The 17,573-nt window shown below is 49.6% G+C and overlaps 1 protein-coding gene across 4 annotated transcripts in view; it reads right to left on the bottom strand.

The window, feature by feature from the left end:
• Window positions 1-984: 984 nt before the first annotated feature.
• ZBTB7C (zinc finger and BTB domain containing 7C) overlaps window positions 985-17,573 on the bottom strand; it is a 149,018-nt gene continuing 132,429 nt past the window's right edge. For all 4 annotated transcript variants that reach the window (XM_054003218.1, XM_054003220.1, XM_054003221.1 and 1 more), the window contains 2 exons: window positions 7,805-8,998; window positions 985-2,301 (listed from right to left, as the gene is read on the bottom strand). In XM_054003218.1, the coding sequence (XP_053859193.1) occupies window positions 1,665-2,301; window positions 7,805-8,998 (1,831 nt within the window). In that variant the 3' untranslated portion in view covers window positions 985-1,664. The remainder of the gene's footprint in view (window positions 2,302-7,804; window positions 8,999-17,573) is intronic.

Raw genomic sequence — 17,573 nt, 5'->3', positions numbered from 1 at the left:
TTTTGCTGACGTTGAAAGGTCATAGTAAAAAGAGAAATAAAAAGCCCCAGTTTGTAACATTTACATTTCCAGGTGTTGGTTTCGTGTAAAACCACCACTGCAACCCACCTCAGCCAGTGGTGGAACTGGGAGATCCCACCATGTCTGCCTCCCACGGCTCATCCAGGAGGAGCCATCAGAGGCAGATGGCCACCAAAAGCCTTTGTCCTTCAGAGCAGCTCGTGGATTTGGGGCTGAAGGAGGTGGACAGGGAGACTCCAGCCAATCGGCCACTTTTTGTGCCCCGAAAGAATCACCAGATGGGGTGGCCAAGATGGGGTCTGCAGGGATGCTGGGGAGTCACCCCAAACCCGCTGGCCACCATGGGTGACCTCCAGCTAGGAGTACCCTGTCATATGTCACCACCTTCTCTTTTGAACCTGCTACAGCACTTCTACTTGCTGCCAAGTAGAAGATATCACCATCAAGACACTGGTAGTGAACTCCTTTTCCACAAAGATCCCTTGAGACAAGCAGCAGGGATATTTTCACACCCGATGTTTTTTCCCACCAACACTGCAGATTTGGGGACACATGAGTGTTTTGTACATTTTTCTCATCACTATCACATAAGAATTAGAGGGAATTAAGGACAGAACCCCAGACATTTCAGAATGGTCAGCGGCAGCGAATTCTGACTCTTTGGTTTGAAACGACTTTTTCATTTCAAAATTCCCACTGGTTCATTTTTTTAAAGCAAGGGTTTAGTAAAAGCTCAGTATCGAAACATTACTGATTCTTCCAAAACTTTTCCTTCACCTTTTCAAGCAACTGAAGTTAAAATACTCAAAATAGGCTTTGGTTCTCCTTTTGAAACTTTGAAATAGCTAAAGAACCAAAATAAGCAAAATCCCCCTTTTCCACCCAGCTTTGCGCTAGGTGTTCGATCTCCTTTTTTTTTTTTTTTTTTTTTTTTTTTTTTTTTTAAATATTTTTAAAGTCCCAACTCATGCTGCAGGCTTTTACCAGCCCTGTAAATCTGATACACTGCTGAGAAAGGCAGTGGCAAGTATTTTCCCTCTCTCCCTCTCCCAGCAAGGCTGCTAGACCTCCCCTTTATCCCTTGTAGAATAAATATTGTTGCCAGACATGGGAATTAATTAAGAAGAAAAGAAAACAAGAACAGAAAGAAAACAGAAAAGTCCTTTTGACCAAAAGGGCTAAGGAATGCAACATAACAAACCCAAGTCTGGACGGCTTGTCAGTGTCCAGTGAGCTCCGTGTGTGGGAAAATGGGGAACATTTCCCACAGAAAAGCCATCTCATGGTGATGGCCGAGCCCTGGACTAAGGCAAGTGACATTTTCGGGGGTGTTGAAGAGAGCAGCAGTCCTGGCCTGGCCTTCCCAGATGGAGCTGTGAGTGGAGGGATGGGACAGTGAGTGCCTGACGGCCCCAAAGCCAAGTGCAGAGTCTAAAGTGCCGGTGGCCACGGGGCACAGCACCTGCCCATGCCCTGCTCGCCCCAGGGATGGCCCCGTGCCCCAAGCCCCGTGGCAGGCCATGGCAGTGAGAGGACTAAGAGCTTCCCAGCAACCTGATGATGCAGAAGGGCAGGTGGGAGCCCAGGGGAGCGGGCTGCCTTGTTGGGATGGGAGCAGACGCATGGTGGGACCGGGCGCGGGTTTAGTTGCTGGCCTCTGAGATGGGAGCCACGTGGCCAAGCCCCGCCAAGCCACTGAAGCCTGTGCTCCAAGGGTCAGGGAGAGGGAAGAAGGGTTGGGCAGCGAGGTTTTCATTGTGGCCCAGGGCGAAGGCGAAGATGCCCGCGTTCCTCTCCATGTCCATCTGGGCCCGCCTGAAGAGCTTCATCTGGGTTTCTTCGATTTGGCTCTCCAGCTCCTGCAGGCTGAAGGGGGTCTTGGCCCCGCTCAGGAAGTGTTTGGGGCTGGGGCCGGGAAGGCACATGGCCGTGCTGCTGAGGTGGCTGCTCATCTCCTCCAGCGTGGGCGGCATCACGAAGCTGTTCTCCACGGGCGGGGCCCCGGGGGCGAAGAGCAGGCCGGCCGCCCGCCACGCCGCCGGCTTGCGGCCGCGCCGGGGCCGCGCGATGCGGCAGCTCTGGCGCTTGATGTGGCGGTGCAGGTGGTCGGAGCGGGTGAAGCTCTTGTAGCAGAACTCGCACTGGTAGGGCCGGATGCCCGTGTGGATGCGCATGTGGTTCTTCAGGTCGTAGTTGTGCACGAACTTGGCGTTGCAGTGGATGCACAGGTACGGCCGCTCCCCCGTGTGCTTCCGCATGTGGATTTTGAGCTTGTCCTGCCTGCAAAAGAAAAGGCGCTTGGTCAGGCGGTGTGGGCCGGAAGGGGTGTGGTTGGGATTGCTCTTTTTGGGGCTGGCTCCCTGGTTGGGATCAGGGGAGGAGTTGATGGGAAGGTGGGGAGCTCATCATGGGGCCTCTCCCAATGTATGGATGGTCTTGCAGGCTGATGTTTGCATCCGCCTCCTCCTTCCTGGGCACTAAAACATCATACACAGAAGAGCCCTCCATGTCAGGAGTTTGCAACCCATCCTAGACAGTTTGAAACTTAAATTGGAGGGAAAAAAAAAAAAATCCCTGGAATAAGCCCAAAAAATCCCAGAATCATTAATGCTGAAGAAGACCTAAGATCATCAAGTCCAACCATAACTGCCAGTCAAGGTCACCACTAACCCATGTCCCCAAGTGCCACTTCCAGATGGCTTTTAAAGCCCTCCAGGGATGGAGATTTCACTACTGCCTTGGGCAGCTGTGCCAGGGCTGGACAGCCCTTTCAGGGAAGATATTTTTCCTGATTTTCCAAGCTGAACCTTCTTCGGCACAACTTGAGGCTGTTCCCTCTTGTTCTGTCCCTTGTTCCCTGGGAGAAGAGCCTGACCCCCACTAGGCTACATCCTCCTTCCATGTACTTGTAAGGAGCAAGATTCTAAATATGGGAATATATCTATATATAGCTAAATCTGAGATTATTAAATAAATACAGCCCTATTCCGACCCATAAATAAGGAAATCAGTTGGGATTTGAGGGCCTGGCATTGCAGGACAGTACTGCTTAAATTCAGTCCCTCTTGGAGCCGACTTTCCTCTCCTTTTATTCTTGCACTGACCACATGGTGTCTCAGGAGCTTTCTTTTGGAGCAGGAGCATCACAGAGGGTGATGCTGCCAGAGGTGCAGCACCCAGGCACTCTGTCCTTCCCTGCCAGGGTCTCCAAGGCCAGCACACATCCAACAACCCACGCAGTCTGGAGAAGTTTCTTAAGTCCAGCCATGGAATAGCGTAATACCCATCCCAATGGCACTTATTTACAAATATTTATATAGGCGTTTTTTAAGGGGAACATCTGAAAGCAAGAATATCTTCCCATACGGGCAGTCCAATCACGACTTTCTTCCCCAAAAAATAAATGTTTCCTTCTGCAGCCAAAAACTGAAAAAAACCAAAATCACAGCTAAAAAAAGTGAAGCTGATGATGGCTCAATTGAGCTGAACACTGCTTCCTAGGTTGCACTAGTGGAGTTCAAGTAAAGAGCAAAGAGGGAAAATTCATATTGTTTTCCAGAATTATTTCAGTATGAACCCTCCAACATGCTGGTATTGAAGCCAAAAATATGTAGAACATGTGGAATCATGTCACTATTAGATACAAAATATCTATTATACATTAGAGGTATGCCATATAAAACTATATGGCATATTTTAATATAAACAGTAAAGAATATACAATTTATTATTGTCTTAAAATAGAATTATATTATAAATTACATCATGTAGGTATATATGACGATGATTTCATTTATGTAACATAAAAACCACACAAAAAATCTGTTTCTTCTGGCAGGTCAAGCACTCAAAACTTGCAAGGTGCTGCCTCTGAACTAGTTTTTGCCACCCAGCCCATGTGTGCATAGTTAAACAGTTTTTTGGTGACATGCCCAGCAGGACAGAGGTGTCGGCCACACCACGAGGAGTGCAGCTCTGGGCTGGGCATCCCTGCCCACCAGTCCCTCAGGTTCAAGGATGCACAGGAGTATCCCTAGCAGGAGAGTGACTTCTTCACCAGATGATGCTTTATTGCTCTTGGGAGACTGGTCCTGCACCGACAGATTTTTTTTTTTTAGGGACACATGAAAAAAGTCATCTCTCAGTCTCTGTGCCAAGCTCAGGGCAACTTCCCACTGTGGCATTTTTAAAGCTGGTGTTACCCCAAGGTTTTCGCAAGGGTGCATTTTCTCTGGAAGGGCTGGAATCAGTGCTCAGCAGCAGACAAAGCAGCAGCGGGGAGAATTTCACCCCGAACGGCGAAGTTGCGCGCGGATGAGCGCGGGGGCTCGTACTGCAAAGCTGGGGGAAATGTTAATAAAAAGCAGAGCTGCCGAGCCCACCTATAATTTAATTTAAACCTCTGTAGGTAATGTTTAACCTAGCAGGATCGCTTTTCCTAATAAACACGCTGCGTGCCGGGACTGTATAATGTAAACACCGGCAAAGCTCTTTTCAGGCTATTACCCACCTCCGGCAGCAGACGGGGGGGGGGGAAACCCAATCCTCCCCGCCCCGGCAGCATCTCCGGGGAATGCAAGGGAGGTTTGTGGCTCCACCTGGAGCTGCTCAGAGGCTGGCGGGGGTGAGGTGCTCGGTGGTGAAGCACCCCGGAGGGGATGTGGCACGGGGAACACGGGGTTTGCGAGCTGGGAGCTGTGCTGGAGGCTCGCTCCGACGGAGATCCACACTCTGTGTGTGTGAATAACCTTAATGCAATTGCATTAGGAGAGCGATTAGGGCTCTGCGAGCTGTCACAACACAAATAATAGGAACAAATAATGTTAACCTTTCCAGCTGGAACAGTATCTCCTTGAGCACTCTGGGGTTGTCTTGGTGGAAAAGCTGAAATATTTGCAGCTTTCTCCGGCGTTCTAGCAGGGTGGAACAGCAGACTAGAAGCTGAGAGGCCTTTGTTTAAGGAAAAAATAATTAATGAGCCATTAAATGAAGTCCTGCTTCCTGCCATCAGATGTCCGTGGGCAGCAGGAGTGGCAGGTCCAGGTGCATGGAGGGTCCTTGCTGGGGGATGTGAGATCCCACTGATGTGGGGGAGGGATCTTCTGGGGAGGTTGGGGCACTCCTTACCCAGGGAAATATATCTTCTCCATTCCCCCAGCAGATTTTCACCTCCACAGTGCCTTAAATGCAGAAATAACGCAAAGGACCGACTCATACTGAAATTCCATTTGGGAACCTCTGCTTCCCTGCACCCTCACTCCCAGGGGACCCCAAAAGGGACCATCTGAGCCTGCATCTCCCCAGTGAAGGCACTGTGGGTGCAAGCCCAATGCTTTCAGAAAGCATGGGATTCCTCCCCTCTGAGACCAAAACACATAATGCAAGTAAGTGGCAGCACTCAGGAAATCCCAGTAGAAATGTCCTTCTACATCTCAATCACTCCACGTTTTAAGCAAAAAAAAACTCCAACTTTTTTTGCTTAAAACTATACTTTTTCCTAAAAGAGAGCTCTTACACCACAGTAATGATGGAAACGGCTAAGAAAACCCCACCCCCAACAAAACCAATTAACTGCATGCTATTCAAAATCTTTCCAAACACATTTAAAAACAAATCAATATTTTAATGTATCTGCCTTGCTCAGGGTGTTAAAGAAGGAAAAGACCCTCCAGCACCCAGCTCTGCATGGGGTGGTCCACAAGACCAGTTTTCATCAGTGGTGTTGGGGGACTGCACTGTTGGGTGAGTCCCATTTTTTAAATTTTTATTTTCCCCCTTGAATGAAGTCCCCCTACCCCTGTGCCCTTTATTTAGAAGCTGCTGAGCACATGGGGGATGTCAAAACTATCAGGTTTAGTCCCTGTATTAGTAATGGGTCATGCTAGACCAGCTCTGTTGTGGAGTTTTTATCCTCTACCACGCTGATATAACCTGTCTGGATTAGGCGTTGTGCCTCAGTTTCCCTGAACTAAGTGAACAATGCTGCCCTTGCCTGTAAAGGACTTCGGGAGCCCTCTGGGAGGGCTCAGCTCTGTTATTCCTGTTCCAGGGAAGATGTCAGTGATGGATCTAGCCAGGCTGTTTCCTCATCAAAAATTAGCACCCGCAGCAGCGCACGCAAGAGAGCGACAGGGACCACAGGATGGGGCTGGCCAGGCCGTCCCTCCAGTCCGAGAGGCCACCACACCCACGGGGCTGAACCCACCCCACAGAGACAACAGCCCAGTGCTAACCTGGGGATGCAGCACCAGCAGGAGCCAGATCCAAATTCCTGCAGGCAGGAATTATCACCATGCAGTGGCCTTTCCCCTGCAAATACCGGGGTGAGCTGGCACACGCTGCATACGCCCGCCCGAGGCACGATGCTCCCCGCATTATAATATGGTGTCTGCTGTGTTAATGGAGGGGAGCATGGAAATTTATTTTCAGGTCAAACTCTCATCATCTGCATATCTTCCATTCGAATATTATCATAGGGACAGGAGAAGAAAAGACAGGCTGAATGCAGGAGCACCCCAGGTGTCTGGCCATTGTCAGGAGCTCGCCTCTGCCTACTGTGCAGATTATTTTCCTCTGGTTTTCTCACCCCAGCTTAATAGGGCTCTCTCTCTCTCACATGCAGCCAGGAGCTGAAATTCCATGCTCTTGTCAGAAAGCTTTATTATTATGGTAAAGATTGTTCTCATTAGATATTAATTATACTCAGCATGAGCAGGTCCAGGAATCTATTTGTCTCCACTCACCGATTAAATTTGCCCAGCTTTGCAGAGCACGGTTTCAGGCTGGAACATTAGATTTGCACAGCTAAATACAACTTGGCAAGAGAAGTTACAGCTGCCCCATCTCTGGAAGTGTCCCAGGCTAGGCTGGACAGTGATGGGAGCAACCTGGGATAGTGGATGGTGTCCCTGCTCACGGCAGGGGGTGGAACTGAATGAACTCTAAAGTAATTTCCAACCAAAACCATTCCATGATTCTGTGAGTCCAACTGCTCCCTCAGTCCACCAAATCATGAACCAGGTGTCACATCTACACATCTTTTAAATCCCTTCAGGGATGGGGACATCTCCACTGCCCTGGACAGACTGCTACAGTGCTTTTGCATGAAGAAATTGCTCCTAATATCCAATCTTGAGGATGTTTCCCCTTATCCTGTCATTTTTTACTTTGGAGAAGAGACTGAGACCCCAACTGCACTACTAAGACACAATAATTAGGGCCACTCCAGCCCCAGAAAGCCCAGAAAGCCCAGATACTGTCAAGTCCAAACGTGTGCAACTTGGTTATGGTCTACACTGATGCCAAAATGTGCAAACCCAAACTAATTACATCCTGTGGCTAAATGGCCCTCCCAACTCCGTGCATCTCTCAGCACATTAGAGATGAAGCGTCCTTGGCTGTTTGACCATCTGTTTTTCCAGCTCACTCTGGTCCCACTGTGGTGAACTATGGTGGGGTTGAAAATATCCTGTTACTTATTTAAGATTTTGTCCAGCGAGGGGATGGATCCACTGAGCTGTGGATGTCATCCACAACCCACAAAAATCAGTAGTTTCTTTTTCTTCCTCCACCCTCCCTTCCTCCCTTTTTTTTTTTTTTTTTTTTTTTTTTTTTTCCGAAGGGACAGAGATCATGCCCTGCTTTCTTCCCTACTTTTATTTTGGGACAAAAACTCTGGTGAGTTTTCTCTGATGAGCAGCTGAGAAATCAGTCATGGGTTATGATGTGGCCCCTCCAGCCACCACCCCACTCCCCACACACGGCAGAGCTGACCAGCACACACCTGGTAAAGCGAACTTCACAGATATTGCACATATAAGGCTTCTCCCCCGTGTGGGTCCTCATGTGCCTGGGCAGCTTGCCAGCTCCCATGATGACTTTGTTACAGATGGGACACTGCTGGGATGCCTTGGGCTTTATTTTCCTCTCTTCCTCCAGGGGCCACGGGGGAAAAACTCCTCCAAACTGGGTAGCACTTAGGAAATTGAGATAAGCGCTATAGTCAGTCTCTGCCTTAATATGCCCTAAGGGAGCTGCTGGGGCGTTGGCAAACATGTCCTTGAAGAAGTCATTAGGGAAAGGAGGTGGAGGCAGGTCTTCCTTCTCCTCCTCTTCCTTGATCTTCCTCTTTTTGATCACCAGATCCAAGGGGCCGTTGTCTACTTGTGGCTCCTCAAGCTGGGAGAAGGAGTTAAAGTCGCCGTTCCACAGGTGGGGGAAGAAGCTGGGGGCGAAAGGAGACAGAGCTGGCCTCCGTTCTGGGATGTTTGCCTTAGGGTACAAGTTTTCACTCAGCAAGGACTCTATGGAGAAGTCTCGTATCATGCCCAAGTGTCCAGAGGAGTTACTGGCTGGGAAGTGATTTGGAAAATCTTTAGGTGCTTCTGTATAAGCTTCTTCAGTAAGATCGGACTCAGAAGGGCTTTGGTGGCAGCTTACTTCTTGTACATCACCTAGGTTCTCCTGATTGACAAAATCTTCCACTTCCTCCTCCTCCTCTTCCTCCTCATCTTCATCTTCGTCTTCATCGTCATCGTCGTCCTCTTTGTCATCCTCCTCCTCGGCCTCTCTGTCGGGCTCCATAATTTCAAGGCATACATTGATGATGCTCTGGATCTCCAGCATCTTGGCGGCGCTGAGGATGTGCTTGACGTTTGAGGTGGTGATGGTGAGGGTTGAGGTGTAGGCGAACTCGAGGATGGCAGAAAGTGCTTCAGGCTTGACAAAGTCAATCTCGTAAACATAGGGCTGGTCTGTTAAAGTGCCGGTAGTGAAGAGTTTTTTGAAGTACTTGCTGCAGGCAGCCAGGACGGAGCGGTGGGTGCGGTACTCCTGGTCCTGGACGATGAGGATGACATCGCAGAGGAGCCCGTCGTGCCGCTGCTCGTTTAAACCACACAGGACCTCGCTGCTGTGGTTCGGGAATGGGATCCCGATAAGATCTTCAATGCCATTGGCCATATTCTCATTTAGTGCCCTAGGACAAAGCACCAACAGCACAGCGTTAGCAGGGGATTTCCCAACTGATAATGCCAAAACGATGCCGCCTTCTCCCGGGGTCCTTCCCTCCTCTACCTCACCTGCCATCACCTCCTGCCTGCACCGTCTCAGTGCGTCTCTAGGCCATCTTCAGCTCCTTCCAGATCCTCTGTGATTGAACCTCTGCTTCTCTCCCCACCTTTTCATCTCCTTCTTTGTCCTCATCCTCCTCAATTCCCACCCTGTTCACCTTTTCACAATCACCACAAGCTCCCTCTTCTCTTTCACACCCCTCCCCCAGGAACCTTGTGCAATGACTCCCTCCCCATCACATTTCTTCTACATCCTCCTGGAGCCAGCACTGTTCCAGGCACATGTTGGATTTGCCCTGCCAGGAGCTACGTGGGGAAAGTGTGATGCTGTATTGCTTCACACTGCCAAGAGCCAACACCTACACTGCTTGAACGAGATGAGCCAGGGAGTGCCCATCTCATCCATGTGATTGGTTTTGGGGCTGGTACACCTGGGAGGGTCACGGCTTCCTGCTGCAGCAGGAGAGCGATCCTTACGGATCTTCAGTTCTACTCCATGCCTGGAAGCTATGACATATCACCTCACATGGGGATAAGCCACGTAGGAATGTCTCCCTGAGGGATCTGGGAATGGGGAGGAAAGCAAGGATTCGTGTCACGGTGTATGCCTAAACACTCAGAGGAAGACCACCAGGTAGCAAGGACCTGACCACCTTCATGACACAGATTGTTGTCTGCTATCTCTTCCCATGAGCTGAGCTCTCTCCATTCCCAATCCTGCTTGGACTTGTCAGCACGGTATCAAAAATGCCCTGTGCATCTGGCAGACATCTTACCCTGCTAGAGCAGCTTTAGCTTCAAAGGAAAACTCGGAAGCAAAAAACCCACACCCAAGAGGAAAACCTGATTTTTTTTTTTTTTTTTGGGGGGCCATTTTTTAATCTGTAAGATGTTTCCTCTTTCACATGGCTCCAGCAGCCCTTCCACATGAGAAATCCCAGGAAAGGAAAGCTATTTCCTCCAGCAGGTGACGAATACATTAATCTCCTTTCAGACAGAATACATCAAACAGACAGAATAACTTTGAATACACTAACCCTTGGAAACCCCCAGGACACAGAGCATGTGTTCATGCAGTGTCACCTCCACCAGCCCCGGCCCTGCTGCAGGTAGACACTTGGTTCACAGCCAAGGGACAGAGCAGTTAATCTCCCGGAGAACTCAGGGCACGTGAAAGCAAAACTGCAGCCCCACTCCATCCCTTCTGCAAGGCTGACACCATCAGGCAGGTTCCCCAGTTCCACACCATGCCACCTCTGCAGCTCTCCTGGGATCCACTGCCATGTCCTGGCTATCCTTCCCTGCTCAGTTTCTGGCTCTGCTGATTCCAAACCTCCTTCAAAACCACCAGCGGGGGACCTGGTTTACTTCAGCTGGCTCCTACCCTCCCAGCTGCCTCAGGGATGGAAAGAGCCTGGTCTGATAGAGGCTGTCCATGAAAACCTGTGCTTCACCTCGGCCAGCAACCCTTGGGGAAGCCTGGGGGGGGGGCTGTAGAGGGGATCAGACTCTGCAGGAAACATTCCCGTGGGAAAAGGAACGCTGTCTCCCTTTTCCTCCCTCCCCAGGGAGACCTTGCAGGTATCTCCTCCACACATAACCAGCACTGCCAGAAACGGGTGTGTGGGAGCCAGAGAGTGAAGGTCTCGGGGGATGGCGCAGCCTAGAGGGAGGTGATGGTCCACAGGCCTGTGGGGAGCACAGGGATGGGGGACAGCTGTCCATGCTCAGTGAAGCCTCACAGGGGCTGGAGGGCAGCCCCAGCCACGGGAAGCCCTCTCCAGCCAGCTCCCCTAGCCCAGAGCTGGGCAGGAATTACACCCAGCTCCAGCCACCGACGTTTTCAGTGGAGGGAGGATGCTCCAGCCCTGCATCCCATGGTGTGCCCATTACCTCCACGCTAATTACGTCTGTTGTCTGAAACAAATTGATTCATTACAGTGTGCTGTGCTTAACCATGTTAACCAGCAACGCTCCTCTGCGATCCCGACCAGCTCTGTATCAAATCCTCCTTGAAAATCACCGATAAATGACAGTAAATCTAATACCTTCTCCAAGTGGAGTGTAAGATAATAAATAACCCCTGAGCCAGGGAAGAAAAGACAGCTTCCTTTCTAGGGCTTTGTATCTCGAATAATAAGCGTGAGCAATTAAATTTCTATTGCTGTTTTTATCATCTACTCGTTTATTTTTGTTTGGAAGGAGCCTGAGTGTTAAAGGAGCTTCTTGCATGAAGGAACGTGTCTTCCCATTTTCATCTTTCACTGCCAGATCACCCTAAGTGGCAAAAATCAGAACAGCAGAATATTAAACTACCCTGAGAAATGTTTTTATAGAGGGTTTTTTCTGGACACTAAGCTTTATTCTCCCTAATTAGTGGATAATTTACTCAACAGCAAGAAAAATTAGAATTGGGAGATTGGGGTGTGATTATATACGTAGTTACATATAATTTATATGCATAGAATATATTTTTAAAATTACGGGGCTTTAGTGGAAATTAAGCTATTTTTCCTTTCTTATCCCTCCCTGGTCCTCCTGAGATGTGGTTCTGTTAACTGCAGCATTTAGGCCAGCCGATAACTTTACAGGATGCTGGCAAAATTGAAGGTGATTCATGTCATTTAAACCGGGGGTGAGGGGGGAGAGGGAGAGAAACAGCCCATTCATTTGCATGCATTTGCATTTTTTAAACTCTCAGGGTGGTTTGACAGCTCTGGAGCTCAGCGAGCTTGAGAAATGACCTTATGGTTCCCATGCCCCCGGGGAGGTTGATGGCCAGAGGCTGGAAGTGTGCTGAGGCTGACGTTTTCCTTCCTTCCCCTCCCTCCTCTCCCTCCGCCTGCACTCCCCCCTTCCCATCCCCAAGCCAAGGGTGGGGTCCTCAATAATAACAGGCTTAAAAATAGCATCTGATGGTGACAAATGTCACCAGTGCATGCACACACACACAGACACACACACACACACACACACAGGCAAATGCTGAGCAGACGACACGGAGTTAAGCAGCAAAATCCCATTTTATAACAGAAAATTACAGCATTGTTAAAATAAACTGGAGGGAGATGGTGGAAAGGGTGGAGGGCACCTAAAATAAACGTATTCTGCAGATGACGTTGTGAAACATTGCATTTATGGTCATACTTAAAACTCATTCATTACTTTCTTGCCAGGAAAAGCCCCACTTATAAAAAAAATGATGGTGGGATACTGAACTGCTTCCCCCACGTTCTGCCAACAGATTTAGACACATGAAGCTGCAACAGGAAAAAAAGAGGGATTGGGGGAGCTAAGCTTTGTCCCCTTTTTGGGTGAAAAATACCAGACACAAGCCAGGGACTATAGCAATACCATAAACCACCTGCAATGTGCACTGCCTGGGTGACCCAAAGCTCATCCAAGCACTCTGCTGGTCAAAACCTCCTTTTATTCATTTATTTTTTTTTAATAATCTTTTTTGTTTTTCTCCAACCTCCTTCACTATAATCCTGAAGGATCTCAGCATCTCCAAACCAGCAACGTAAAACTGAAATATCAGAGAGAGGCGAAGTGCAGATTTTAGCACCCGCGGTAAGTAAAAACCAGAAGTACACTCAATAGATCATGAAGACGTATGCACAGAAAATAGATAAAGCAAACTTGTATTGCCTCTGCTTGTTTGTAGGGGTGGAAATGGAGCACTGGCACAGCTCGGAGCAGCCCTGGAAGGATGTGCCAGCCCTGGGGAGGGACAGGGTCCTGCCCCTGGGTCTCAGCGTGGCTCAGTGGCAGGAGCAAGAGACGTGTGACCTGTGAGGGCTCTTCACCAGCACTTCCCTTTCCCATCTCCCTCCTCACCCCCGGTGGCAACGCCCTGAAAAGCCGAGCCCTTGGAGGAGATAAAGGCTGCCAGGGAGAGCCCAGGCTTGTGCAACGTGTGGCTGCTGGTTCAGGGCTGTGTCAGGGACGGGGGACGTCCCCTTCCCGTCCACGGGGACAGCGCTTCACACCCTGAGTCCTGGCTGGGAGATGGCAATTTTGGCTTTTAATTGTATGTTGGCACGCAAAGTAATTGCTGTAGCACGCAGCGTTTCAATATTTTAATACTCTAATATTTTAATATATTAATATTCTGGTACATTAATATTTTATTATTTGTATATTTTAGATATTTATAATTTTGCATTAATATTGTATATATTCATATTTTATGTGGTTTTATTTTGTATTTTGATTATTTGCATTGAGATTTTTCTGAGCATCTCCCTTTAAAATGTGCACTGCTTGGCCTTCTCTTTGCTATGATTTTCCCTCAGGAAAGTGCTGGCTCCTGACTGTGTTTCTTTTTTCTGTGCCTACAGTGACTCTCTGTGGGAGCACCCCCCCCAAGATATGGGGGTGCCCCAGGGCAAGCAGGGGATGCAAAGCAGCTGCCCCCCCATGCCAGGCTCATTCTGCATTCAGCACAGTGGAGGAAGGAGCCTCAGGCTCTGGCTGATCTCTGCCTGCTCCTGGTGTCAAAATGTCATTTTTCCAGGCAAAACAAGGTGTCTCCAGTTCTTCCCTTCACCCAGCCTGTGTGTGTAGAGGGATTCAGGGTGCAAGGCCAGGGGCAAAGCTTGGGGTTGAACATCCCTGACCACTGCTCCCCCATCCCCACCAGCTACTGGCCCCCCACTCCTGAACATCCCTCGGTCCTCGCTGACACAAAACCCCTGGAGGAATTCCAGCTTTTCCCCTGAAGCATGAGACCACCCAGCAAAGCATCCCAGAGGTGTCAGAACCAGGCTTTGGGGTGCTGAGCATGCCAGGCCACCCCAGGCTGCTGACCCTGTCAGGAGAGGGAGTCAGAGAACCACAGAATGAATCTCAGAATGGTTTGGGCTGGAAGGGACTTTAAAGCTCATCTCCTTCCACCCCCTGCCACAGGCAGGGACACCTTCCACTCTCCCAGGCTGCTCCAAGCCCTGTCTAACCTGGCCCTGAACGCTTCTAAGGACGGGAGAGTCAGCAGATCTCAACACCTTTCCTCACCCTGATTTATTTTCTAGCACCACCTCCCCGGCCTGGGGCACTCAGCACCCCGAGGCTCAGATGCTTTGGCTCCGCTGCTCTGCTACCTGCACCTCTTTCCCAATCCCTGCTCCAGGCTGCAGGAGTGGAGGCAGCAGCCAGGGTGGGCTGGCTGCTCTCACTCTGCATCCACCCATGGCCTCGTCTGTGCAGACCTGCCTGCTGCATCCATCAGCCCATAAATATACGTGGGTTATTTATTTTTTTTTCCCCCCCAGTTTTATTTGTGTCTCTTCATAATGAGGCAATTAAGATGTGCATGTGAGATCACCGTAATCTGTCAAAATATTACAGCTACTTTCACTGGGGTATGCTGGGCAGTGATTGATCACTCCTGCTACTGTTACTTGGTGGAAAAACACTGGCACAGGGTGCCCAGAGCAGCTGTGGCTGCCCCTGGATCCTTGGGAGTGCCCAGGGCCAGGTTGGACAGGGCTTGGGGCAACCTGGGATAGTGGCAGGTGTCCCTGCCCATGGCATGGGTCTTGGACACAATGGTCACTTCAAACCCAAACCAAACTCTGATTCTATTCTGGTGGCATAGGGATGCTGAGGCTCTGTTCCTGCATCCACAACCTTGAGCAAGTCCCTTGTGCAAATGTCCCTGTGCAAAGCCACCCACACTGACACCCCATTCACAGCCAGCCCCACAGGGACAACTGCCCTGGCCAAGCACTTCACTCCAATTGGGATGACCAAGAAAGACTTGGGATCCCCAAATGCCTATTTGAAGGCAAGCGGAGAGGTAGGATTTCCTTTTAGTTTGAAAAATAAGGAAGGTGAAAAACCTAAAAAGGGTAAATATTGCCTTTATATTTATTCCTTACTATGGGGGCACACCTCCCCTCTGAACATCTTGTCTCCAGAAGAACATGTTATTAAACCACCCACCCCAGCAGCAAGCGTTTCTGCCCTCCAGCAGGAAGGTGGGGCAGAGAGCTCCTTGCCTTTCAATCACTTCCCTGGGATGCCTGGAACGATGAGGAAAACGTGGCGACATCAACCTCTGCCTCCCTTGCAAGGAAATCACCACGGTTCTGAGGGACACCACCCCCTCTGCAACCACACAGACCCAGAGGTGGTTCTGTGTGAGGGAAATCACCGGGGTTCTGAGGGACACCACCCCCTCTGCAGACCCAAAGGTGGTTCTGTGTGAGGGAACCACCTCACAGCAACACCACCAGAGTTTTACTACTCTGGGAACTGCAACCAGTCTGGGAGACATGGGGTTTAGCTGGGAAAGGTTGGGGTGTTCAGCTTTTAATTGAGTTTATCCACACAGAAATGAAGGTCTCGCCGAAAACTCATGGCTTTTGCTTGTATCTGGACAGAGAAGAAGAGGGAAGATGTTTCCAAAGCGATGGTTTGGCAAGGAAGGATGCACAGAAGGTGGCATTCTCCTTGGAAGAAGCTCGCTGGCAGCACGGATGGGGAGGAAGCCCCGTGGGTGGGTGCAGAGGTGGCATCACCCCACAGGTCTCCCGACAAAGGAGCAGCTCTGCAAATGGAACAGGTCAGCACAGTTTAAAGGGATACTCTGTGGGACACAGAGTCCAGCAGAGTCCCCACGATGCTGACACGGATGGAGACCTCCCTCTGATGCCAGGAGAACAGTGGCCAAGGAGCACAGCCCTCCACAGGATACATGAGATGGAAAAGCCCCCTAAGTCGAGCATGGTTTGATCACATAATTAAAGTGGTTAGGCTTCAGGGAGTGAAATCACAGGAGTGACCTTCACCCTGGTATTTCTTCATTACTTACCAGACTTGTCAGAATTCAGACTAATCTCTGAACAAAATCCTTGGGCATACAAGGATTCATCCTTACCAACATCTGGCTGGCAAGTTGAGCCCATGTGAACTATTTATATTTGCACACACTATATAAAACTGACCTTTTTTTCAGCTGGAACTACCAGTTTCCTATAAGTAGCCCACAAAAAAAAAAAAAAGCCATATTCACTGAAGTCTCATCAAGGAGTCCAAAATAAAAGGTGCTTTAGAAACATCTCCAGAGTTTCCAGTGATCCCGAGAACAACCCTTTCTCTCCCCAGTTTCCAAAATCCATGCAGGAGTTTATCCAACCAAGCAGATCTGAGGCACATCAGTACTGGAGATCTGCTGGATATCTCTGGTACAACATCACTTGGGAAGCTCCACGGGGACTGTTTGCTTAGGAAGGTGGTGACAGGTGCCACTCACTTGCTCACCAGGATGTGGAGGCCAAAGCAGCTTCTGTGCCCTGTGTGAATCCCTCCCAGGGAATTTTTAAACACTCCCTACACACCACAGCAAATATACACCTGTGAACAAATCCATCCCTGCAGGTTGACTCCAGCTACCCAGAGCCTACGTGGAGTATTCTGTACTTCATCAACTTTGTTTACATACAGATATGATCTGGCAAAATTGCAAATTATGAATCAAATCACCCCTCAGCGTGCTGAACAGTTGGGTGCTGCTGGTTGTAATGGGAATTTGCTGCTGCTCCATGGCCACCAGGACCTGATCCCGGTCCATATTACGCTCGATTTTCTGTCCTCAGTTCCTCTCTGGGGAGGAACTTGTGGCTCAAGTTGAGCTCTTGGGTGGCACATGGTGATGAACAGGTTGAGCTCATGGCAAGGCGCTGGAACCACCTGATCTTTAAGGTCCCTTCCAACCCAAACCATTCTGTGATTCTATGATCACATCACCAAGTCCCAGGCCTCTCCCGTTTCCCTGGAACCAATTCTCAGCCCCAGATAAACACCAACACGAGCCCTGTCAGGGCCAGAATAGAATTCAGTGCCCGCTGTAATTGGAGGGCCATGTTTTCACTTTGGTTTCCCTTTCCCGGCTTCTTTAAATTGCCTGTCACACTGCCCAGTTTCAGAATTTCTATAAAGCTCCAAAATCAGGAGCTCCAGGTCACTTCTGTGTGGCAGCTTGATGAAGTCGGCATGCTACATGACAAATGCCATCTGATGTGCCATGCAGGCCTTGGCAAAGGGGCATCCTAGTGATAAATGGTCAAATAAACATAAACAATTAGTGGAGCTACATCAAAGGCACCACCTGGCTCCAGATGGTGTTTTGAGGGCTTCATCCACACACAGAGCAGGGGCAAATTAATTAACCACAGCATCTAGGCAGGTACCAGAGAGAAGACTTTTATAGAGTGGTCACATCTGACATCACAGTCTTTTCTTGCAGCCTTGTCCCACCATTCAAGCATTTCCTTGGAGGTCTGGAGCTTGAGGGGATGGTGCTCTAGGCATCATCTTCCTACTGCTCCCCTCTGCTGAGGCTTCAGAAGGTGCTGCAAGGCTGAAGATGCTCAAGATCCTTTTTTATTTTCCTTGAAACCCTTAGTGGGCCCTGTCTACACAGCTCTGTGCAGCCTTGATGGTGTCCTGGCCATGCTCAGTACGATGTTGCTGGTA

The sequence above is a fragment of the Vidua macroura genome, chromosome Z (genome assembly GCF_024509145.1).
Source record: "Vidua macroura isolate BioBank_ID:100142 chromosome Z, ASM2450914v1, whole genome shotgun sequence".
Classification (NCBI taxonomy): domain Eukaryota; kingdom Metazoa; phylum Chordata; class Aves; order Passeriformes; family Viduidae; genus Vidua; species Vidua macroura.
This window is presented reverse-complemented; position numbering and strand designations above follow the sequence as displayed.